This window comes from Aethalodelphis obliquidens, unplaced genomic scaffold (assembly GCF_003676395.1).
Source record: "Aethalodelphis obliquidens isolate GAN/ISIS:26980383/991018 unplaced genomic scaffold, ASM367639v1 scaffold88, whole genome shotgun sequence".
NCBI classification, from domain to species: domain Eukaryota; kingdom Metazoa; phylum Chordata; class Mammalia; order Artiodactyla; family Delphinidae; genus Aethalodelphis; species Aethalodelphis obliquidens.
This window is the reverse complement of record NW_020838032.1, coordinates 5,998,930-6,023,588: the sequence shown is the minus strand read 5'-3', so window position 1 is coordinate 6,023,588 and position 24,659 is coordinate 5,998,930. Positions and strand designations below refer to the sequence as shown.

General features: G+C 39.7%; 1 protein-coding gene and 1 long non-coding RNA gene across 3 annotated transcripts in view; one reads left to right on the top strand and one right to left on the bottom strand.

Moving 5' to 3' along the window:
* The window catches only part of UBQLN1 (ubiquilin 1), a 49,140-nt gene extending 32,151 nt beyond the window's left edge, over window positions 1-16,989 (bottom strand). For both annotated transcript variants that reach the window (XM_027094204.1, XM_027094205.1), the window contains exon 1: window positions 16,250-16,989. In XM_027094204.1, the coding sequence (XP_026950005.1) occupies window positions 16,250-16,438 (189 nt within the window). In that variant the 5' untranslated portion in view covers window positions 16,439-16,989. The remainder of the gene's footprint in view (window positions 1-16,249) is intronic.
* Window positions 16,796-24,659, top strand: part of LOC113613480 (uncharacterized) — a 68,348-nt gene continuing 60,484 nt past the window's right edge. Inside the window, exon 1 of the long non-coding RNA XR_003430271.1 lies at window positions 16,796-16,894. This is a non-coding gene — a long non-coding RNA (uncharacterized LOC113613480). The remainder of the gene's footprint in view (window positions 16,895-24,659) is intronic.

Here is a 24,659-nt window from a genome sequence, read left to right as displayed (position 1 = left end):
GAAAGTTGGAGAGCATTATGACAGATAGGGTACAGCTATACTTCTAGTACCATACAAAGGGAAACTGTATAATCTGACTACTTATTATAATCTAATTGTTATACAAATAAGTTTTACATTTCAAACAACCGATGTCAAACAATTTAGGTATTAGAACTACTCCCAAATAGACTAATGTAATATTCATTTACTCTGAGTAAGTTATCCAAAGCTTGGAACAAACTTACAAAACCCAAGGATTATGACGCTCAGCTGCCTGCCACTCCACTAGAAACAAAAATGAATAAATCTTAGTTTTTAACTGTACCATATCAAAGAGATATGCTATACTTTTCCAAATAAGCTGTATTTTATAAAATTTTAATCCAAATATGATCAACTTAAACAATGTTATGTGTTTGTAGAAGAGCCAAAAATCCTGCACATACTTCATATATCCTTAAACTTCTATTCTGCACTCTAAAAAAAGGCAGAGGAAATAGCTTACAGTGGCTTCAAATTTTCCAAAATTTGATCTCTAACATTTGAACTTTACTTCTATGTCTGTTTTACCTACTACACTTTTATTGAATACTACAACAAAAAATCAGAAACTAAGTAATATTGACTTAGGAAAAAAAACAATTAGCAATCTTAAAACTTCTCAAAGCAGCTTTAGACAGAGGCAGTCCACAAACACTATTCGTCTGCAGAAACATAAAACTTATTGCAACAAATGCCTAAGTCTGAGTAACCTTAAAGTACCCTCATGAAAAAACATTGCATAGGGGCTTCCCTGGTGGCACAGTGGTTAAGAATCTGCCTGCCAATGCAGGGGACACGGGTTCGAGCCCTGGTCAGCGAAGACCCTACATGCCACGGAGCAACGAAGCCTGTGTGCCACAACTACTGAGCCTGTGCTCTAGAGCCCATGAGCCACAACTACTGAAGCCCACAAGCCTAGAGCCCGTGCTCCGCAACAAGAGAAGCCACCGCAATGAGAAGCCCACGCACCCCAATGAAGAGTAGCCCCCGCTCACCACAACTAAAGAAAGGCCCGCACACGGCAACAAAGACCCAACGCAGCCAAAAATAAATTTTAAAAATATATATTAAAAAAAAAAAACATTGCATAAATCTTACACGAAGATGTTGGGTATAAGATAAACTAGAGACATAAGCAGCTATATGAGAAAAGGGTACCTCTTATAAATATAAAACTGAACACTCAGTCAAAAATGTTATAGTGAATTATCAATAAAAATGTAATTTCTAGGAGTTTCTATGACCTAAATCTAACATCCACAAACTAAATGCTTCACTTACACAAGCTCGCATTCTTCCTTCTACTACAAAAAAATTAAGACTCAATTCACTGGCAAACAAAAGCGTACAGGAGGAAAGAAACCAATAAAAGTAAAGTATATAAACTCTGAGCCAGGTACTTTTACATATTATCCCACGAAATCCTCCAAACAATCTAGTGAAGCAGATATTACATCACATGTTAAAAATGTGGCCTGTGCACTAGTCCCCTCCACCAGGAAGCCTACACAACCCACTGAACCAACCATAGCCACTGGGGACAGACATTAAAAACAACGGGAACTACGAACCTGCAGCCTACAAAAAGGAGACCCCAAACACAGTAAGATAAGCAAAATGAGAAGACAGAAAAACACACAGCAGATGAAGGAGAAAGATAAAAACGCACCAGACCTAACAAATGAAGAGGAAATAGGCAGTCTACCTGGAAAAGAATTCAGAATAATGATAGTAAAGATGATCCAAAATCTTGGAAATAGAATAGACAAAATACAAGAAACATTTAACGGACCTAGAAGAACTAAAGATGAAACAAACAATGATGAACAACACAATAAATGAAATGAAAAATACTCTAGATGGGATCAATAGCAGAATAACTGAGGCAGAAGAACGGATAAGTGACCTGGAAGATAAAATAGTGGAAATAACTACTGCAGGGCAGAATGAAGCAAAAAGTATGAAAAGAACTGAGGACAGTCTCAGAGACCTCTGGGACAACATTAAACGCACCAACATTCGAATTATAGGGTTTCCAAAAGAAGAGGAGAAAAAGCGACTAAGAAAATATTTGAAGAGACTATAGCTGAAAACTTCCCTAATGTGGGAAAGGAAATAGTTAATCAAGTCCAGGAAGCACAGAGAGTCCCATACAGGATAAATCCAAGGAGAAATACGCCAAGACACATATTAATCAAACTGTCAAAAATTAAATACAGAGAAAGCATATTAAAAGCAGCAAGGGAAAAACAACAAATAACACACAAGGGAATCCCCATAAAGTTAACAGCTGATCTTTCAGCAGAAACTCTGCAAGCCAGAAGGGAGTGGCAGGACATACTGAAAGTGATGAAGGAGAAAAACCTGCAACCAAGATTACTCTACACAGCAAGGATCTCATTCAGATTTGATGGAGAAATTAAAACCTTTACAGACAAAAAAAGCTGAGAGAGTTCAGCACCACCAATCCAGCTTTACAACAAATGCTAAAGGAACTTCTCTAGGCAGGAAACACAAGAGAAGGAAAAGACCTATAATAACGAACCCAAAACAATTTAGAAAATGGGAATAGGAACATACATATCAATAATTACCTTAAATGTAAATGGACTAAATGCTCCCACCAAAAGACACAGATTGGCTGAATGGATACAAAAACAAGACCCAAATATATGCTGTCTACAAGAGATCCACTTCAGACCTAGAGACACATACAGACTGAAAGTAGGGGATGGAAAAAGATATTCCATGCAAATAGAAACCAAAAGAAAGCTGGAGTAGCAATTCTCATATCAGACAAAATAGACTTTAAAATAAAGACTATTAGAAGAGACAAAGACACTACATAATGATCAAGGGATCGATCCAAGAAGATATAACAATTGTAAATATTTATGCACCCAATATAGGAGCACCTCAATACATAAGGCAAATACTAACAGCCATAAAAGGGGAAATCGACAGTAACGCATTCATAGTAGGGGACTTTAACACCCCACTTTCACCAATGGACAGATCACCCAAAATGAAAATAAATAAGGAAACACAAGCTTTAAATGATACATTAAACAAGATGGACATAATTGATATTTATAGGACACTCTATCCAAAAACAACAGAATACACATGTGTCTCAAGTGCTCATGGAACATTTTCCAGGATAGATCATACCTTGGGTCACAAATCAAGCCTTGGTAAATTTAAGAAAATTGAAATTGTATCAAGTATCTTTTCCAACCACAACGCCATGAGACTAGATATCAATTACAGGAAAAGATCTATAAAAAATACAAACACATGGAGGCTAAACAATACACTACTTAATAACGAAGTGATCACTGAAGAAATCAAAGAGGAAATCAAAAAATACCTAGAAACAAATGACAATGGAGACACAATGACCCAAAACCTATGGGATGCAGCAAAAGCAGTTCTAAGAGAGTAGTTTATAGCAATACAAGCCCACCTTAAGAAACAGGAAACATCTCAAATAAACAACCTAACCTTGCACCTAAAGCAATTAGAGAAAGAAGAACAAAGTTAGCAGAAGGAAAGTTATCATAAAAATCAGATCAGAAATAAATGGAAAAGAAATGAAGGAAACAAGAGCAAAGATCAATAAAACTAAAAGCTGGTTCTTTAAGAAGATAAACAAAATAGATAAACCATCAGCCAGACTCATCAAGAAAAAAAGGGAGAAGACTCAAATCAATAGAATTAGAAATGAAAAAGGAGAAGTAACAACTGACACTGCAGAAATACAAAACATCATGAGAGATTACTACAAGCAACTCTATGCCAACAAAATGGACAACCTGGAAGAAATGGACAAATTCTTAGAAATGCACAACCTGCCAAGACTGAACCAGGAAGAAATTGAAAATATGAACAGACCAATCACAAGCACTGAAATTGAAACTGTGATTAAAAATCTTCCAACAAACAAAAGCCCAGGACCAGATGGATTCACAGGCGAATTCTATCAAACATTTAGAGAAGAGCTAACACCTATCCTTCTCAAACTCTTCCAAAATATAGCAGAGGGAGGAACACTCCCAAATTCACTCTACGAGGCCACCATCACCTTGATACCAAAACCAGACAAGGATGTCACAAAGAAAGAAAAATACAGGCCAATATCACTGATGAACATAGATGCAAAAATCCTCAACAGAATACTAGCAAACAGAATCCAAGAGCACATTAAAAGAATCATACACCATGATCAAGTAGGGTTTATTCCAGGAATGCAAGGATTCTTCAATATACGCAAATCAATCAACGTGATACACCATATTAACAAATTGAAGAAGAAAAACCATGTGATCATCTCAATAGATGCACAGAAAGCTTTTGACAAAATTCACAACCATTTATGATAAAAACCCTGCAGAAAGTAGGCATAGAGGGAACTTTCCTCAACACAATAAAGGCCATATATGACAAACCCACAGGCAACATCGTCCTCAATGGTGAAAAACTGAAAGCATTTCCACTAAGATCAGGAACAAGACAAGGATGCCCACTCTCACCAGTCTTATTCAATATAGTTTTGGAAGTTTTAGCCACAGCAATCAGAGAAGAAAAGGAAATAAAAGGAATCGAAATCGGAAGAGAAGTAAAGCTGTCACTGTTTGCAGATGACATGATACTATACATAGAGAATCCTAAAGATGCTACCAGAAAACTACTAAAGCTAATCAATGAATTTGGTAAAGTAGCAGGATACAAAATTAATGCACAGAAGTCTCTTGCATTCCTATACACTAATGATGAAAAATCTGAAAGTGAAATCAAGAAAACATTCCCATTTACCACTGCAACAAAAAGAATAAAATATCTAGGAATAAACCTACCTAAGGAGACAAAAGACCTGTATGCAGAAAATTATAAGACACTGATGAAAGAAATTAAAGATGATACAAATAGATGGAGAGATATACCATGTTCTTGGATTGGAAGAATCAACATTGTGAAAATGACTCTACTACCCAAAGCAATCTATAGATTCAATGCAATCCCTATCAAACTACCACTGGCATTTTTCACAGAACTAGAACAAAAAATTTCACAATTTGTATGGAAACACAAAAGACCCCAAATAGCCAAAGCAATCTTGAGAATGAGAAACGGAGCTGGAGGAATCAGGCTCCCTGACTTCAGACTATACTACAAAGCTACAGTAATCAAGATAGTATGGTACTGGCAGAAAAACAGAAAGATAGATCAAAGGAACAGGATAGAAAGCCCAGAGATAAACCCACATATGGTCACCTTCTCTTTGATAAAGGAGGCAGGAATGTACAGTGGAGAAAGGACAGCCTCTTCGATAAGTGGTGCTGGGAAAATTGGACAGGTACATGTAAAAGTATGAGATTAGATCACTCCCTAACACCATACAAAAATAAACTCAAAATGGATTAAAGACCTAAATGTAAGGCCAGAAACTATCAAACTCTTAGAGGAAAACATAGGCAGAACACTCTATGACATAAATCACAGCAAGATCCTTTTTGACCCACCTCCTATAGAAATGGAAATAAAAATAAACAAATGGGACCTAATGAAACTTAAAAGCTTTTGCACAGCAAAGGAAACCATAAATAAGACCAAAAGACAACACTCAGAATGGGAGAAAATATTTGCAAATGAAGCAACTGACAAAGGATTAATCTGCAAAATTTACAAGCAGCTCATGCAGCTGAATAACAAAAAAACAAACAACCCAATCCAAAAATGGGCAGAAGACCTAAATAGTCATTTCTCCAAAGAAGATATAGAGATTGCCAACAAACACATGAAAGAATGCTCAACATCATTAATCATTAGAGAAATGCAAATCAAAACTACAATGAGATATCATCTCACACCAGTCAGAATGGCCATCATCAAAAAATCTAGAAACAAAAAATGCTGGAGAAGGTGTGGAGAAAAGGGAACACTCTTGCACTGCTGGTGGGAATGTGAATTGGTACAGCCACTATGGAGAACAGTATGGAGTTTTCTTTAAAAACTACAAATAGAACTACCATATAACTCAGCAATCCCACTACTGGGCATATACCCTGAGAAAACCATAATTCAAAAAGAGTCATGTACCAAAATGTTCATTGCAGCTCTATTTACGATAGCCCGGAGATGGAGACAACCTAAGTGCCCATCATCGGATGAATGGATAAAGAAGATGTGGCACATATATACAATGGAATATTACTCAGCCATAAAAAGAAACGAAATTGAGCTATTTGTAATGAGGTGGATAGACCTAGAGTCTGTCATACAGAGTGAAGTAAGTCAGAAAGAAAGACAAATACCGTATGCTAACACATATATATGGAATTTAAGAAAAAAAAAATGTCATGAAGAACCTAGGGGTAAGACAGGAATAAAGACACAGACCTACTGCAGAATGGACTTGAAGATATGGGGAGGGGGAAGGGTGAGCTGTGACAAAGCGAGAGAGAGGCATGGATATATATACACTAGGAAACGTAAGGTAGATAGCTAGTGGGAAGCAGCCGCATAGCACAGGGATATCAGCTCAGTGCTTTGTGACCGCCTGGAGGGGTGGGATAGGGAGGGAGACGCAAGAGGGAAGAGATATGGGAATATATGTATAACTGATTCACTTTGTTATAAAGCAGAAACTAACACACCATTGTAGAGCAATTATATCCCAATAAAGATGTTAAGAAAAAAAAAAATATGTGAGGCTCAGAGGTGTCAAGCGCCTTGCCCAAAGTCAAATCTCTCAAATTCCAAGGTTCATGCTCTCTCCAAAATGCAGACCACATTTCAATGTTAATAATGACAACACCCTTTCCCCACTTCTCAAAATATTAATATAAAAACACAAATAATCATAAATAGTGGAATGAGTTAGCTCTACACATGCCAATATGGAAAGACTGCAAAGATACAAATAAAAAGAGTAAGGAAAAAGTGTGGCTAATAATCCATCTGCTTAACAGGAATAAACAGAAAATTATATATGGGTAAATAGAGAAACACTTCTGCGGACCGAATCAGATAGATAGATACACATTTAGAGTAACTTTTTTTGAACGGGTCCCCTTATTTCATACTTTTCTACATCATTTGAACTTCCTAAAGTAACAGCATGCATAATGTATTTCATTTTCTTTGCAGTCTGTATTTTAAAAACAAATAAAGCCATATCCTTTATAAAAACTGGAGAGAGCTTTAAAGGCTATACAAAATTTATCAAAAACATTTTACTAGTCTAGAAATCTGTATAGAAGCTGCTTAATCAATAAACCAAGCAGTCTGTGTTGTCATATCTACAGAACATCAAACTAACTCAGAATGGCATGAACTTACCTGGAACAAACCAGAGTTCATATCTTCTTATAATGAAAGTATTTGCAAAATAGAGGCGCATATATATACATTTTATTTATGCTTATAATAAATGGAATTTGTTCGGTATGTTAACTCAGTAATATTTGCATCAAACAGATTTGAAGATAGCAACTTTAGTCTCCTAATAAATTCCCAATCCTAATTTTAATGGGATTTTCTTTTTAAGCTGCTCAGATACAAAAACAACTAAAATAATGCCTTTAGACATTTGATTAAACCACTAATAAACGTCGCATTTTTCTAAGTAAATCACATTGTTAAAATAGTCCCAACTAAGTACAAAATACTGCAAATAAATCTTTAAAACACTATTTGTTCATTCACTCAATAAATATTTGCATTACTCAATGTGTGCCAAGTGCAATACTAGCTAGGTACAATGGGATTAAGAGGTAAGCAAAACACCCCTACCTTTGTAAATTCTGACAGTATGGGGTGGAGAGGAAAAAGTCCATATAATCACAAAATGGTATCAAGAGATTATAGTCATTGATCTAATTTAGATTGGTGAGTCCAATCAACCTTTAATGAACTGACATTTAAATAAACCCAAAGGCTGAAAAGCCAACCAGAGGAAAGTCAAGGCAGCTTGGAGCAGTGGTTAGGTGTGGGCTCCAAAGTTAGTCACTGGATTTCAATCTAGGCTGCACTATTTAACAGGCGTATAAATTTAATCACATTACTAATCTGAGTTCCGGTTTCTTCACTTTAAAAAAGAGGAAACAATAGTACTTTCATCATAAAGTGAAACTTAAAAAAAATAACAATAATGCAGTATGCCTTGATAAGCCTGGAATAAGTACTGTTATGTTACTGTCATTAGCAGCATTGGCAAAAGCTCAGAAAGGGAAAGAGCTAGTGATAGTTGGAGGGAAAGACTTAAAAATGGCTGAAATGCAGTGAATAAAGGGGGAGAGGTAAGTAGGGAATGAAGCATGAAGACTTTATTAGCTATGCTATCTAATTCGGAAGTCTCTAACCAAATGTGGTTATTGAGCATTTGAAATGTGGCTAGTCCAAATTGAGATGTGCTGTGTATGTAAAATACACACCAGATCTTGAATGCCTAGTATGAAAAAAAAAGTAAAATATCTCAATTTTTAAAATATCAATTACATGTTGAAATGATACTTAAGATATACTAGGTTAAATAAAACATTTAACATTACTATACCCAAATGATAGAAACAACCCAGTGACACTGACAGCTGAATGGATACACAAAGTGGGTATATACATACAATGGTATACACATACAATGGAGCATCATTCAACCTTAAAGAGGAAGGATATTCTGTCACATGCTACAACATGGGTGAAACTTGAGGACACTACGCTAAGTGAAAGTCAGTCACAAAAGGACAAATACTATGATTCCACTCTTATGAGAAACCTATAGTAGTCAAATTCATAGAGACCAAAAGTAGAATGGTTGTTGCCAGAGGCTGGCAGGAGGAGATAATGGGGAACTATTGTTTAACAGGTACAGGGTTTCAGTTTTTCAAGGTGAAAAGAGTTCTGGAGATGGATGGTGGTGATGGTTGCACAAGAATATGAATGTATTTAATGTCACTGAACTGTACACTCAAAAATGGTTAAGATGGTAAATTTTATGTTCTAAATATTCTAATAAAAATTAATTTTACTTTTGAAGTGGCTGAGAGAACTTAAATTACATATGTAGCTTGCATTATCTCTATTGGTCACACTGTTAAACTTAAGTCATGGCAAATTTTCCAATGAGAAGGGTTTTGAGGAAGTGTGACGAAATCGAGATCCAGTAAGCCCTAATGCCCTAAAGGCAGGGGTCAGCAAACTTTCTGTAAAGGGACAGATAGTAATGCTTTCAGCTCTGTGGGCCACATGGTCTGTCCTGAAAGCAAAGATAATAGAGACGTGCATGGGCATGGTGGATTTGGCCCACTCTAGTTTGCTGACACCTGCCTTAAGACACCCACTGTAAGCAATGGCTCCTACCAGCTAGACTGCTGAATTTTCAGGAATTGTGTAAGCCAGTTTAGAATCAGTAGCCTAAAATCTTCCATGGTGAGAGGTATTTACAAATGGAAATCAGCAAACACTACAGTAAATCAGTGCTGTTTTTTCCCAAAGAACTAGTTGATAAAACATTTAGCAGCACACCCTACTTTATGTAAAGAATTAACTTCTTGGGCTTCCCTGGTGGCGCAGTGGATGAGAGTCTGCCTGCCGATGCAGGGGACACGAGTTCGTGTCCCGTCCGGGAAGATCCCACATGCTGCGGAGAGGCTGGGCCCGTGAGCCATGGCCACTGAGCCTGCACGTCCATAGCCTGTGCTCCGCAACCGGAGAGGCCACAACAGTGATAGGCCTGCATACCGCAAAAAAAAAAAGAATTAACTTCTCTCCTATGCATTTAAAAGTATATTAGCTGGAAAAAGTGACAGTCATTCAAATCCCTGCTGTGCTCTGTGGTTCAGATGAAGATCCTCTGTTAAGAAAGGCTACTTTAGGGCTTCCCTGGTGGCACAGTGGTTGAGAGTCTGCCTGCCGATGCAGGGGACACGGGTTCGTGCCCCGGTGCGGGAGGATCCCACATGCCGCGGAGCGGCTGGGCCCGTGAGCCATGGCTGCTGAGCCTGCACGTCCGGAGACTGTGCTCCGCAACAGGAGAGGCCACAACAGTGAGAGGCCCGCGTACCGCAAAAAAAAAAAAAAAAAAAAAGAAGAAAAAAAAAGAAAGGCTATTCTAGAAGAATTGTTCCAGTAACCAGAAGCAAGAGTGAACACCCTGCGGCAGTCAAGAGTGGTGAGCTAAGGGGAGAGCAGTTTAAAACGAAGCCGTGAGAGGAGGGCTAGAAACCAATGAGATTATGTACACACTCAGCCATCCAAATCCACAAATGCAGAGGGCGACTGTGGAACTTGAGCATTTGTGGGTTTTGGTATCCACAGTGGGTCCTGGAACCAATCCCTGGCAGGTAGCGAGGGACAACTGTACTGCATTCAGTAATGACTGAACAACTGGTAGTAATTATTAATTACACATTATCATGCATATGACAGATTCATTTGTAAACAAATATTTACTGAACACATACTATGTGCTAAGCTCTGGTAACACAATAGTGAACAATCACAGATCCTCTCTAGCAAAAAAAAAGCATTAATCAAATAATCACATATAGACTTTAAATTGTAATAAATTATGACCAAAAACAGGGTGCTGTGAGAAAGTACAATGGGGAATCCCAACCAACTCTGGAAAATCAGGGATACTTCTTTGAGAAAGTGACCTTTGCACTGAGAACGGGCAAAGAGTAGGAGGCGTTCCAGGTAGCAAAAACAAACTGCACAAAACTCCTGAGGCAGGAAAAAAAATGTGATTAACAGGTCAAGGAACTAAGAAGTCAATAAAGCAAGAGCCAAGGAGGAAAGATGGTGTCAGAATGGAGACACAGGATAGAATCTTATCTCACAGGGCCTCATGGCCACATTACATAAGTCCAAGATCAATGGGGAGCTGTTAGTTTTATGTAGAGAATAAAATGATCTGATTACTATTTTTCAGAGATTGCTCTAGGAATTAATGGGGGAGACTGACCAGTAGGCTACCACAGTTTCTAGGCAAGAAATAACAGTAATTTATTGAAGTCAATCCTCAATCTTTTTTTTAAATTAATTTATGTATTTATTTGTGGCGCCTTGGTCTTCACTGCTGCGCGCGGGCTTTCTCTAGTTGCAGCGAGCAGGGGCTACTCTTCGTTGCGGTGCGTGGGCTTCTCATTGAGTTGGCTCCTCTTGTTATGGAGCACAGCTCCAGGCGCGCGGGCTTCAGTAGTTGTGGCACGCCAGTCTCAGCAGTTGTGGCTCACGGGCTTAGTTGCTCCATGGCATGTGGGACCTTCCCAGACCAGGGCTCGAACCCGCATCCCCTACATTGGCAGGTGGACTCCCAACAACCACTGCGCCATTAGGGAAGCCCAATCCTCAATCTTGTAAGTATCTACGTAATCTATTAAATACTCCATTGCAGCAATTTTTGGCCTCAGGACACAACTCTTACAAATTTGAAACCCCAGAGTTTTTGTTTATGTAGGTTATATCTATTGATATACTAGAAATTAAAACTGAGAAATCTTTTAAAAATTCATTCAAGATAACAAACTCATTACATTAAATACCTTTTTTATGAAAAATAGCTATTTTCCTAGTTTGAAGAATAGCACTGTTTTAAATTTTTGCACATCACTTTAGTCTCATAATAGAAGACAATTGGATTTTCACATCTAAAAGATTCTGAAAAAGTACGCTGCTTGTTTGTGATAAAATTAGAGTGAAAAACACAAATAACCTCTCAGAACTATCATGAAACTAATTTTGATCTTATGATCCTCCGAGAAGGGCCCTGGTGACCCCCCAGACCATATTAAGAACTGCTGCTTGAGCAACAGGAAGCCAAGCAATCACAAATCACAGTAAGGTACTTCACAGCAATTAGGAAGACTACGATCAAAGACAGACCAATAACAAGTGTTATACACAATGGAAAGTGATTGGAATCCTCATGCACTTCTGGTGGGAATAAAAATTGGTACAGCCACTTTGGAAAATAGTTTGGCAGTCCCTCAAAAAGGTAAACACAGAGCTATCACATGACCCAGTAATTCAACTCACAGGCATATGCTCAAGAAATATGAAAACATATGGCCACAAAAAACTTGTGTAAGTATTCACATAGGCGTTATTCATAATGGTCAAGAAGTAGAAACAACCCAAATGTCCCTCAACTAATTGAAAAATAAAATGTAACATATATATCCATACATGGGAATATTATTCAGCAATAAAAAGGAAGTACTGATACATGCTACAACATGGATAAATATTGAAAACATTATGCAAAGAAACAAGCCAAAGTTTTCAAAATCTGGTGTGTATTTTACCCCTACAGCACATTTCAAATCAGTCTAGCCACATTTTTTTTTTTTTTTTTTTTGGTGGTACGTGGGCCTCTCACCCCTGCGGTCTCTCACGTTGCGGAGCACAGGCTCCGGACGCGCAGGCCCAGCAGCCATGGCTCACCGGCCCAGCCGCTCCGCGGCCCGCGGGATCCCCCCAGACCGGGATGTGAACCCGCGTCCCCTGAGTCGGCAGGCGGACTCCCAACCACTGCACCAGCAGGGAAGCCCTAGCCACATTTTAAGTGTTCAACAGTCAGATGTGGCTGGTGGCACCACTGTGGACAAGAGTTCTAGATCTACCCTATAAAGTATAATTTTAAATGATGTTTGTGATGATGACACTGACGCAATATAATTTCTCTTATCAAGGAAAGGTTCACTTCTATTCAATACATAATATTTACGTTATGTCTAAGTATGTTAGTATTTTTCTAAAAGATTCAAGTGACGAAGGTATTTTCTAAAACTACAATATACATTGCCTGAATACTTCAGGTGACTGCATTTCAAAATCTTACACTATAATCTAGACAGCCACAAAAATCCCAGAACAAGCTAGTTAGGAGCTAGTATACAAAACTGCCCTTCCCATTCTCTGCACTAATTTTAACCACTCACACACAGACAACATTCCTCTGGACTTCATCTTGTTTAACACTTAGAAATCCTCAAACTGTTTCCAATAGAAAATAATGATTAATAGAAAACATAATCTCATACACAGGGACTTTTTACCATTACACATTTTTAAAAATCTATCTACTTATATTATGAAAACCCTTATTAATGAAATCATCTTGGAACATAGTGAAGTTTATATTCTAACCACCTTTAGTTAGAAATTTAAACATTACTCAACTGATTCTGAGTACGCAATGAAAAATAAATTTCACTTTAATTTTTAAAAAGTATAAGCTTTATTATCAATTGAACAAGTTAAAAGTGTTAAATACAAACTGTATTAAAGTATCTTGTTTCTGCCTGTTATACACAAACAGAAATTGAGGGAAAAACAAGAAAATTAATAACCACCTTACAACTTTTTTATACCTAAGAGATTTAATATAGTTTCATCAATTATTAGAACATGTTCATATAAATACTACTTCAGCATAATGTATTGAGAATTTACGTTATATAGAAACAGTGAAAGAAATTTTAAATTGCAGAAAATGGGATTTGCCTGATAGAAAGCCTAAGCTTTCAATATTATCCTTTTGTAGGTCTTTTGCTTACCCTCTTTACCTCTAAGATTAGATAAGAATTTTCCGAACCAAATACTTCCCAATTTTTTACTAAACATTTTTAGTGAAATCTCAATGTCATTAAGTTTATTTTAATGACAAATTTTAATCTGCAGCAAATAGTTTAAATCTGTGAAACCCTTACAAAAATTTAAAATTATAAAATGACAGATGCTTTTTTTGTGTGCTTCAGGTAGAATTTTACAAACGATGTGAAAACTACTTTTCTTATTCTTGTACATTTTTCTGTATGTACTTCCCCTAACAGAGCCCATAGTAGTTCAATTTGTCTTCTGGTTCTTGACGCAGTGATGAGCTTCAATTTTTATCACGTTTTCTGCTTCAACAGAAAGTATTCGTCAAAACAAAAATTCAACTGCCATGACAAAAAGTTGCTACAGAGAGACTTTAGTTTTATCTATTAAAATTTTACTTTGGTTACAGAGGAGTAAAACTAAAACTTCCACAGAATTTGAAATTCTAGTTTCACCATCACAAAAAGTTAAAAAATCCTCACAGATAAAAAGCATAATAAACTGAACTAAATGAATTCTTCTATTTACAAAATATTGACTTTATTTCTAATCTTTTACAGTAAAATACTGAAAGCAGCCAGGATGGTGAAGACCTGAACCAGGAATCCTAGATAGAACTATGGGCTTCAAAAGTTAATATGGCTACACACCCACTAAAAAAAGACTGATACTATCAAATGTTAGTAGGAATGTGGAGCAACGGGAATTCCCATGTACTGTCAGTGTGACTGTAAAATGGTACAAGCACTTTTAAAAAACATAGTTCCTTATGAAACTAAACCTACAGCTACGCTATGACCCAGTCATTCCACTTTTAAGCACTTCTAACAGGAGAGATAAACGCATTTGTCCAACAATACAGATTTGTATAAGAGTACTCATAGCAACTAACTGGAAAGAGCCCAGTTAGTGGTGGTATATTCATACAACGGAAGACAACACAGCAATGAAAAGGAAAGAACTACTGAGGATACACGAGACTTAAAAACACTAAGCTGAATGAAAAAGCCTTTCCCAAAATACATACCATATAATCCCACTTATGTGAAATTCTAGAATAAGCAAAACAAGTCCATGGAGGAAAAATATCAAAACACTGGTTGACAGAGGGGCGTGACTGAACTGACTGGAAATGGGCAAGAGGGAACTTTCTAGTTAATTACGAAGTTCTACAACTCCATTAGGCTTCGGATTAAACAGGTGTATGTATTTGTGTAAACTCGTGGAATGGCAACCGTGCGCAATTCACTGCAAGTCAAACTTACGTAAAAAAAAATTTTAAGTTAAAAATTGAACTCAGGTTAATGATATGCACATTGCTTAAGTGCTTTTTAAGGGTAACATGTACTAATACTTGCAACTTACTTGGAAATGCACCCAAAAAATAAAATTGACTGATAAATGATTAATTGTGCCATACAGCAAATAAAGCAAAACTATAATTTAGGTGAGGGACACATGGGTGTTCACTGCACATTTCAATTTTCCTGTAGGCCGCAAAATATTAAAATGTTAAGGAAAATTTTTATAGGAGAATTGAGAGACCAAAAGAAGTGATTCAATAGGTAGTCAAAGTTTCTCACTACACACCACCTTTCAGAATTACATAAAAAAATACCCCAATCATTTATTACTCCTAGGGAAATCTGTAGGTACATTTCAGGAATTTTTGCTTCTTCATAAACTGTTCACATTGCCTGAAACCAATTCAATAATTAGGGCAATATCCTGGGACGTATATTCAACAACAAACTAAAACGATTTGTTAAATTCCTCAAGATTATTAACTACAAAATTTGTATTCCTGAACAGATTTTAAGCCGTGAGTTTTTTATTTTTCTCCAGTAACTCCAATTTCGTTCTCTTTTATCAGATTGCAAGCGCTAGTATCTGAAGAACATAGCTATCCCTCTAAAATGAAACAAAATCCTCCCCAACGATTAGCATCTAAGGGATAACAAATATACTTTAAAAAGAAATCCAGCAAATCGTAACTGAAAGTCATCCACCTTCCTCCTTAAGCTTTGTACTATTAAGATGCGGCTGAAAGCAATTTCTACATTATAGTTAATTTTTTCTTTAAAGACTGGAAGGTGGGAAAGATTTCAGCAGAACTAAATGTACACGTGATCCTCACCCCCCAAAATCCACCTTAACCCGCAAGCAGGTAAAACAATGAGCACCCCCTCTTTTTTTTCCTTCATGAGACAAAACCGCGGACTAGGCTAAGGCAAACCCTCGCCCAGCCTCCACCCCGCCTGGAGCCAGGCGGCGGGTCCCTTTCCTTTGTGAGGAGCCGGAGGGAGGCGGCTGGGGGCGGGGAGCTGGGGGAGGCGGCTGGGGGTCTGCGGACGCCCGAGCAGGAGGAAGGCGCTGTGGAAAGCGGCGTCGGCACGTCCCGCAAACAGGCCGCGCGGCCCCGCCACAAACCTCTGCGGCGTCCCCAGGTGCAAACCCACGAACCTGGGTGTGATCTAACTTGGAAGGAGGCCCGGGAGAAAAGCCGAGGGCAGCTCCGGGGACGACCCCCTCCTCCCAGGCCCTTGCAAAAGCTTCTCCCGCCGCGGGAGGAGGTCCTGCCGCCATCCCCACCCCGCCCCGAGCCTCAGGCGGCCCTCACCTGCTGGACGGAGCTATTCTCGGGCACTGCGAACTCCTCCTTCTCCTTCGGGGTCTTCACGGTGACTTTCATGATCTTGGGTTCCGTGGAGGCAGCAGCAGCGGCGGCGGCGGGGGCGCCGGCACCTTCGGCAGCGGCGGCGCTGTCCTGGGAGCTCGGAGGGCCGCCGCTTTCACCATTCTCGGCCATGGCGGCGGCGGTGACTCAGGCGCGCAGAAGGGAGCGGGCGAGCGAGGGGGAGCCAGGGGACGCCAGAGCCGGCCAGCCCGAGCAGCGGAGAATGTGGGGCACGTCGCCTCAGTGACAACGGGCGCAAAGCCGCCGTAGCGGGCGAGGAGCCGCGGAGCTTGGCGTGGGCTCCGGCGCAGGCCCGGGTCGGGCGCTCAGCAGCCGCCGTGTGCTCAGACGCCACTCGGTCGCAGCGACATCCGCAGCCGCCGCCGCTTCCTCCTCCCCGCCCCTCCCCCCACGTCCCTCCGCCGGCGCCGCGCGGGGCACGCCGGGTAACGTGGCTGGCGACGTCGCCGAGTCATGCCTGCCTGCTGCCGCTTGGAGCTGTGGCCGGTTTTCTTTCCCTCTCCCGTTCCATTGCAAAGCGTAGGCGCGTTCAGAGAGAAGGACTAAAAACAAAGTGGGGCGGAAGAGGTCAGTTCATTCCTTTTTACCCCTTTACCAAAAAATGAATTTGCGGCTTCTGGGAGGCACCGTAAGGGCGCATAGGGATGACGTCACGGCTAGCGAAATTACTGGAAAGGGGGCTCGACCACTGGGCGCTGAGGTCGGAAATACGCCTGCGCGCTGGCGGGCTAGGTAGTTTCTTCCACCGAGTCATCTCACACCCCGCGGTTACGGTGCGCACCCACTCCGCGCCTGTGCTGGCTTCGCATACCCCCACTGGGAGGAGGGTCTGAAACATGCCTGCGAGGGTTTTTTGTGGTTCATTTTTTTTTTATGTGGTTCATTTTTAAATGTGCTTAAGTTTTGCATACTTGAAAAATTTAAAACGCTTGCTCTTACAGTCCGGTGCGCCGGAGGTGAAAGGTTAATGGAGGAAAAAAAAATCCTCATCATAACGAAGGGAAAATGGTGTACGCGCCTGTAGCTACCCTGCGCAGTTCCGCGGAGTCATTGCTCCACGACCAGAGCTTCCCACCCTCGGGTCAGCCCGGTTTGGTCAGGTGATCAGGCCACCTGTGTTGACAATGGCCTTCGCTCCCGCGCTGACAGCCCTGCTAGCCCACCCCTGAATTCTCTGTGAATGCGGTTCCCCAGGATGTTTGGGGCAGAAACAGGGTACCCAAGGAGTGTCCACCCAACTGGGGCAGTTTAATGTAGCTGAGGTGTTCATTTTATATTCTATCAAATTAAGTTACTGCTCCATTTCAGACTTTAGGTGGCATTAAAGGTAGTTGTTCAAAAATTATTATCGATGTAGTGTGGGTACAAATAAGAAACAGGAAGTTAATTTTCCCGTAGAGAATTCTAAATTTTAAATGACCTCGTCATTTGCCTTTAAAGATGACTTGCAAGGAATGTACAACACTGGACCTGAACTTTATTAACCAGTATTGCAAATGTAAACTCTTGACACCACACCGTATATGCAAAGATACACTGTGTATTTCTGTTCTTAAACCATACAACTGTGTTCTGGCTATAAGTACTCTTGCATGAAGACCACTTTTTAGCAGAGCCATTTTGGAATCTGGGTCTAAGAGAAGTTCTTAAAGTATAAATTGCAATATAGACATCATTTCATATCAGCTATGTTTCTGGCAGCATTGTTCAATAACATGAACAAATTACACAAGGCTTTCTGCTAAAGGATGACTATTTGCTTATGTTTACATGTGAGGTAATCATTACTTCTCAAGGTAGAAAGTTCCACCACTGGAAAACCATTTATATCTAACCCTACGCTTATGAAATTGCTCTATAATTATCTGTGTCTACATTAATTTCTACAAAATTCTGATGTCTATGCACAATTTATGAAGTAATATAATTTATCTATAAGAATATACGGTATAGTAATTCATTATGGCCCTTTTTAGGAACAATCCTACCTTTTAAGAAACTGTTGGATGTGTGGGTCTAGATCAGGGATCAGCAAACTTTCAGGGAGGACTAGATAGTAGATATGTTGGGCTTTGTGGGCCATACATTTCCTGTCTCAGATACTCAGCTCTGCCCTTGTAGCACAAAGCAACCATAGACAATACATACATGACTAAGCCTGGCCGTGTCCAAGTAAAGCTACTTACAAAAACAGGCATAGGATCTGATTTGGCCCACAAGGTCTAGATTTCTATTTGAATTTCTTTTGAATGATTTTTGTTTATTAAATAGTCTGGAAAAAAATTACAAGAGCATATTTCATTCATTCTATAAACATTAATTGAGCACGTTAATGTCCAAATACTGTGTTGAGGATACAGAGACAAATAAGATTCAGTCTCCGCCCTCAAAAACCTTGAGGGGGGGGTTAGAAGAATGAAGGGAGGTGGAGATAAGCAGTGCCGTGATGATATATGTTTAATAACCAACTCTCCAGAAAACAAGCTTTGATTCTTTAGCATTTCCCAATCTCCTTGATGTAAATACTTGCAAAATGGCCAATCTCAAGCTACCAACTTGTGGTTCTTGCTCACAAAATTCCTGAAATTTATCATTCAGTTTTCACAAGCCAATATGAGCCAGATCTAACTGGATAGATCCCTTTTTATAAGTCTCAATATTCAAAATTAAAGTATATTAATGAGATTATTATTCACATGGTAGAAGAATTCTTCCTTGACAAAATGAGTCAATCGATTCAGTCAATCAACAAGAATTTATTGAGCAAACTTTAATCCTGTGTCCAGGATTAAACTTACATAATAACACAAGATGGTACATATGTCAAATAAGTGGTGTAAATAACACGCCTTCATCATGTTACTCCCCTACTCGAGATCCATTCTAAACTCCCATTGTCTCAAAACTGAAGCCCAAGCTTCTTAACTGGATGCAAGGCCTTCTACAACTAACTCCTGCTCTTTCAAGCTTCACTCCCATTACTTTATAGATACAATCTGCTGCAGTCAAACATATTTACTCTCATCTCTAGAAGCACATGTACATTGTAGTTTTCTCACCTATGATCATTCCTTCAAGTCACTACACCCCCTGAGTTTGTGTCCATTATTGCTGCTTTCTCTCTTAGAAAACACCCAAGCAGAATAATTTTTTCCTCTGACCATCATAATCATTTGTACACTTCACCTGACAATTCATCACTTGTAACATACCTTCTATTATCTAAAACTGTTTCTCCTGCTACCAGTCTAGTTCACACCCTCATTAATTCTGGCCTAGATTGCAACAATAACCTCCTACAGATTCCTTTGCCTCAGTCTAAAGTCACCATCCTCAAAACTATTTTCTATTGGTGCCATATGTTATCCTTCCAGAACTAAGCTTCCATTGTGACACCCAGAAAATTGTCATTAACTCTCACCAAACTTTCAGAATAATATCTAAACTTGTGGCATAGCGTCCAGGGCCCTCTGTGACCAAAAAACCTTGCTCCTCATTCATATCTTACCCTCAACCAAGTGAGTCCACTAAGCATTCCAAGCTTGCCTCGTGCTTTCCTGCCTGTAGGTTTCAACACAACATTTTCACTGCAAGTAGAAATTCTTCCCTCCCATTTTGACTTGTTTTACCCATCCTTCAAGACTTACCTGAAATGTGATATTCCCTAACAATTTTTCCCTGATTACATTTTTTGATCAGACATATTCTCTAAATATATTCCCATATGACTTTATTACCTTTCTGCTGTCACTTATCACATTCCGCCTTGTGTTACACTTAAATTATGTGCATATTTCTTTTATTAGACAAGGTCCTTGAATACAGGGATTAAGTCTTAATCATCATTAGTACCACACAACGCCTAAGCTAATTTCTTGGCAAGAGAGCATTTACTGCTAACATGAATTGTTGAACTGTCATTTTTACCACTAGAGAAGAAATTCATTTAGATCAGTAAATCATATTTTATACTCCTTTGTCTCCTCCAAGGTTTATAGTGCAGTGATAGGTAGATGATAGATAGATAATACATACCATACATAACCTGAGCCTTATTTGCTTTGCAATAGTTTCAGAGGAAAGAAACATTATTCACTCCCTGCTTGGTGCCAGGGAAGGAAAGAGAGTCAGAGAAGGATTTTAAAGGAAATGATTTGAGCCAGACCTTGAGGAATGGATATGATTTGGTTAAGTATGTTGAAAGGGGCAACTTCATGAGAAAGATGCAGTGGTGAGAAATAGAAACTTTGCTAGGACACTGATCTTAAACTGTGGTCCACAGCCTAGGAACAGTCCACAAATATCTCTAGGGCTACTTCCAAATCAAAGGGAGTAGGGTAAAATGTTCAATAAGTTTCTGAGCCTTAGGACTGCGGAAGAGGTGGTGAGGATGGTTGTTTATTAATTTGTCAACTAAAACTTCAGACCACTGGGTAGAATGTACAAATACATCTACAGCCACCACAAGCTTTGAATACAAGCCGCTAAGTAGGATCTCACAGCTGTGCCAGCCACTGCGTAACACACAGAAGCAACGAGGGGGCCAGCAGAGGCACAAGGGAAGAGAAACCTCTCTGAAGAACACACCTGTGGTTCTCATTTTGCTCCAGTCTCACCATTTCTTTTTTGTTTTTTAATTTATTAATTTATTTATTTTGGCTGTGCTGGGTCTTGGCTGCAGCACGTGGAATCTTCATTACAGCATGCGGATCTTTTTTTTTTAGTTGTGGCATGCAGGCTCATAGTTGCGGCATGCGGGCTTCTTCGTTGTGGCATGCGGACTCTTAGTTGCAGCATGAGGACTCTTAGTTGCAGCATACAGGATCTAGTTCCCTGACCAGGGATCAAACCTGGGCCCCCTGCATTGGGAGCATGGAGTCTTACCCACTGGACCACCAGGGAAGTCACTCACCATTTCTTTTTATTTGTTTATTTATTTATTTATTTATTGTTGGCTGTGTTGGGTCTTCGTTTCTGTGCGAGGGCTTTCTCTAGTTGCGGCGAGCAGGGGCCACTCTTCATCGCGGTGCACGGGCCTCTCACTGTCGTGGCCTCTCTTGTCGCAGAGTACAGGCTCCAGACGCGCAGGCTCAGTAGTTGTGGCTCACGGGCCCAGTTGCTCCGTGGCATGTGGGATCTTCCCAGACCAGGGCTCAAATCCGTGTCCCCTGCATTGGCAGGCAGATTCTCAACCACTGCAACACCAGGGAAGCCCCCTCACCATTTCTTTTTAACTTTTATTTTGAAATAATTATAGACTCCGATGGAAGTAGCAAAAATAGTACTCCAAAGAGTCTCTTGTACCCTTCACCCAGCTTCCCCCAATGGTGACATCTTAAATTTTTGCTGCATAATATCAAACTAGGGAATTGATATGTAAACTAGACTACAGACCATATTCAGTTTTCACCATATTTTTAAATCTTCATTGATTTGTGCATGTGTGTATGTGGTTCTATGCAATTTTATCCTATGTATAGATGCACGTAACCATAACTAGGTGCCAGGATACAGAACTATTGCATCACTGGTCTCACTGTTTTTTATTGTTCCTACACAGCAGGGTTTCTCAACCTTGACACTACTGAAATTTGAGACCAGATCATTCTTTGTTTGCAGGTGGTGGGGTGTGGTCCTGTGCATTGTAAGATGTTTAGCAGCATCCCTGACCTTTACTCAGTAGATGCCAGTAGTACTACCACCCCACCACTATTATGACAATCAAAACTGTTTCTAGACATTGCCAAATGTCCCTTGGGAACCAAGCTGTACAGAGAGCTGGTGGGATCATCCCTACTATCTACATTTTTCCTAGTCCTCTGTCACAAAGTAGAATAGCAAATGTTATCAAATATCAAAAAATCATATTTCACTACAGTCTCTTTATTGATTATATTACTCGTGATAAACCTTACTTTGGATTTTCCCCAATATTGGTAAGTATTGCCAGGATTCTGTTATAAACTTGCTTTTAGTGTTATTACATTTCACCTACTGATCTCTTATTAGGAGTCTGAATTTATTCAGGCCTTCTGAAAATGCCTCAAAATATTCATGGACTATTCTCTTTTGACCTCTCTTATAAATAGGATACTACTGATAACCTGAGACACAGTTCCTAGGGCAAGCCTTGAATATCTTACAGAAGTGGTAAGACTGGTTCTCCTGGAAACATACAAATACAGGGATAAATATTTTTGTAATTAGACTCAAGCTTGGTTTTATTCTGCGTAAAACTCCAAGCCTTATGATTTCAGAGGACAAATTTATTCAAACACATGTGTTTGGAATGTGTTTCCTGACCTTAGGAGGTTACCTTATATGAAGAGTCTGCCACCTTGTTGTATAAACTAACCAAATGAGCCATGGAGAAATTTTAGGTGTTCTCTGAAAGCAGAGAGAAGTAAGTTAAAGGGTACAAACTCTATGAAGCAAATCATCTAGGAATTTCAGAGAATAATAATGCTTCTGGAAAAAAAAAGAATGCTTCCGGATGCTGGGGAGTTTTGTAGCACTCAAGAAGGCAACTTAAAGGGAATTCCCTGGCAGTCCGGTGGTTAGGACTCCACTCTCTCAATGCTGAGGGCCTGGGTTCAATCCCTGGTTGGGGAACTAAGATCCCACAAGCTGCACAGCGCAGTCAAAAAAAAAAAAGGCAACTTGAAGATGAAAAGTGTTAAAAAAAATTTAGTCATCCAATCCTTTCATTTCATCCAAATAATTCTTAAAATCTTGGTTCTCAAATGAGTTGAAAGGTGAAGACAACATCATAGCTTATCTGAGTTGTTCTATAATCTAACAAGGATTGTGAAGGGTTTGAGATTTTTTTCCTACTTATAAACTAACAGTTTCATGGAATACTGGCAGAAGGCACATGACTCTTATGTTAGAAACAACAACAGCGGTAGCAGTGGGCAGTGAATCAGCATCTTCTTGCACTGGTTCCCCAATCCCTGACTTCTGCAGAATGATGCAGAGGGGGCCAGGTGACACCTGTACATGCAATGGGTTGAATTATAAGAGCGTGGGGAGCCCATGTCTTTTATTTATTTATTTTTAATAAATTCATTTCATTCATTTATTTTTGGCTGCGTTAGGTCTTATTTGCTGCGCACAGGCTTTCTCCAGTTGCGGCCAGTGGGGGCTACTCTTCGTTGCGGTGTGCGGGCTTCTCATTGTGGTGGCTTCTCTTGTTGCAGAGCGCGGGCTTTAGGCGCACCGGCTTCAGTAGTTGTGGTGCGCAGGCTTAGTAGTTGTGGTGCATGGGCTTAGTTGCTCCGCAGTGTGTGGGATCTTCCCGGACCAGGGCTCAAACCCTTGTCCCCTGCATTGGCAGGTGCCTTCTTAACCACTGCGCCACCAGGGAAGTCCTGAGCCCATGTCTTTTAAATGTGCAGTAAGCCTCCAGCCCTTTGCTCTGGAGGGAGATATTAGGTTTTCAAAAACCACTGTACAAATATCCTTGAAAAAATGGTCCAGAACAAAGACAGTGTGTTAATTTCCTATTCCGCTATAACAACCATAAATTTAGTCGCTTAAATCAGCACATATTTTTCTTACAACTCTGGAGGTCAGAAATCCAAAATGGATCTTAAAGGGCTAAAATTGAAAGGCTGTGTTCTTTCTGGAGACTCTAGGGGAGAATCCATTCCTTCCTTTTTCCAGCTTCTAAAGACTGTCCTCATTCCTTGGCATGTGGCCAGGTCACTTGAACATCTGCTTCATTGTCGATTTCCTCTGACTTTCCTGCCTCCCTCTTTCCCTTATAAAGACCTCATAGAGATGATGTTGGGCCCTCCCAGATAATCCAGGATAATCTCTCCATTTTAGGATCCTTAATAACATTTGCAGAGTCCCTTTGGCATGTAAGGTGACAGATTCATAGTTTCTGGGGATTAGGATATGGACATCTTTGGGGAGCCATTATTCTGCCCACCAGAGGCAGTCAGTGCCTGTATTTATAAGATGTGCAGAATTATGAGAGACCCATAAAAAATTTTCTCTCAATAATATCCACTCCTTGTTTCAACAGTTTCTTGGCTTCTGGCAAACTTTCCCATCAGTATGCCACTCTGTTTGTCATTCTGATTAATCTGACCATCAGAGGCTGGGACCAAATCCATTAAATTTGTTTCATATAACATTTAATAAGGGTACCATCAATAGACTCCAACTAGCAGGATGAGGCCAACCTGCAGTATTAATTACTGTGCTCCCCAGGGCTTCAGACCCAATCAGCTGAACAAATCCCAAAAACCATCAGAATCTACTTTGGCTTCTTCCTAGGTATTGTTTCTGTATTGACTTTTCCCCTTGGCCCAAAGCATTAATC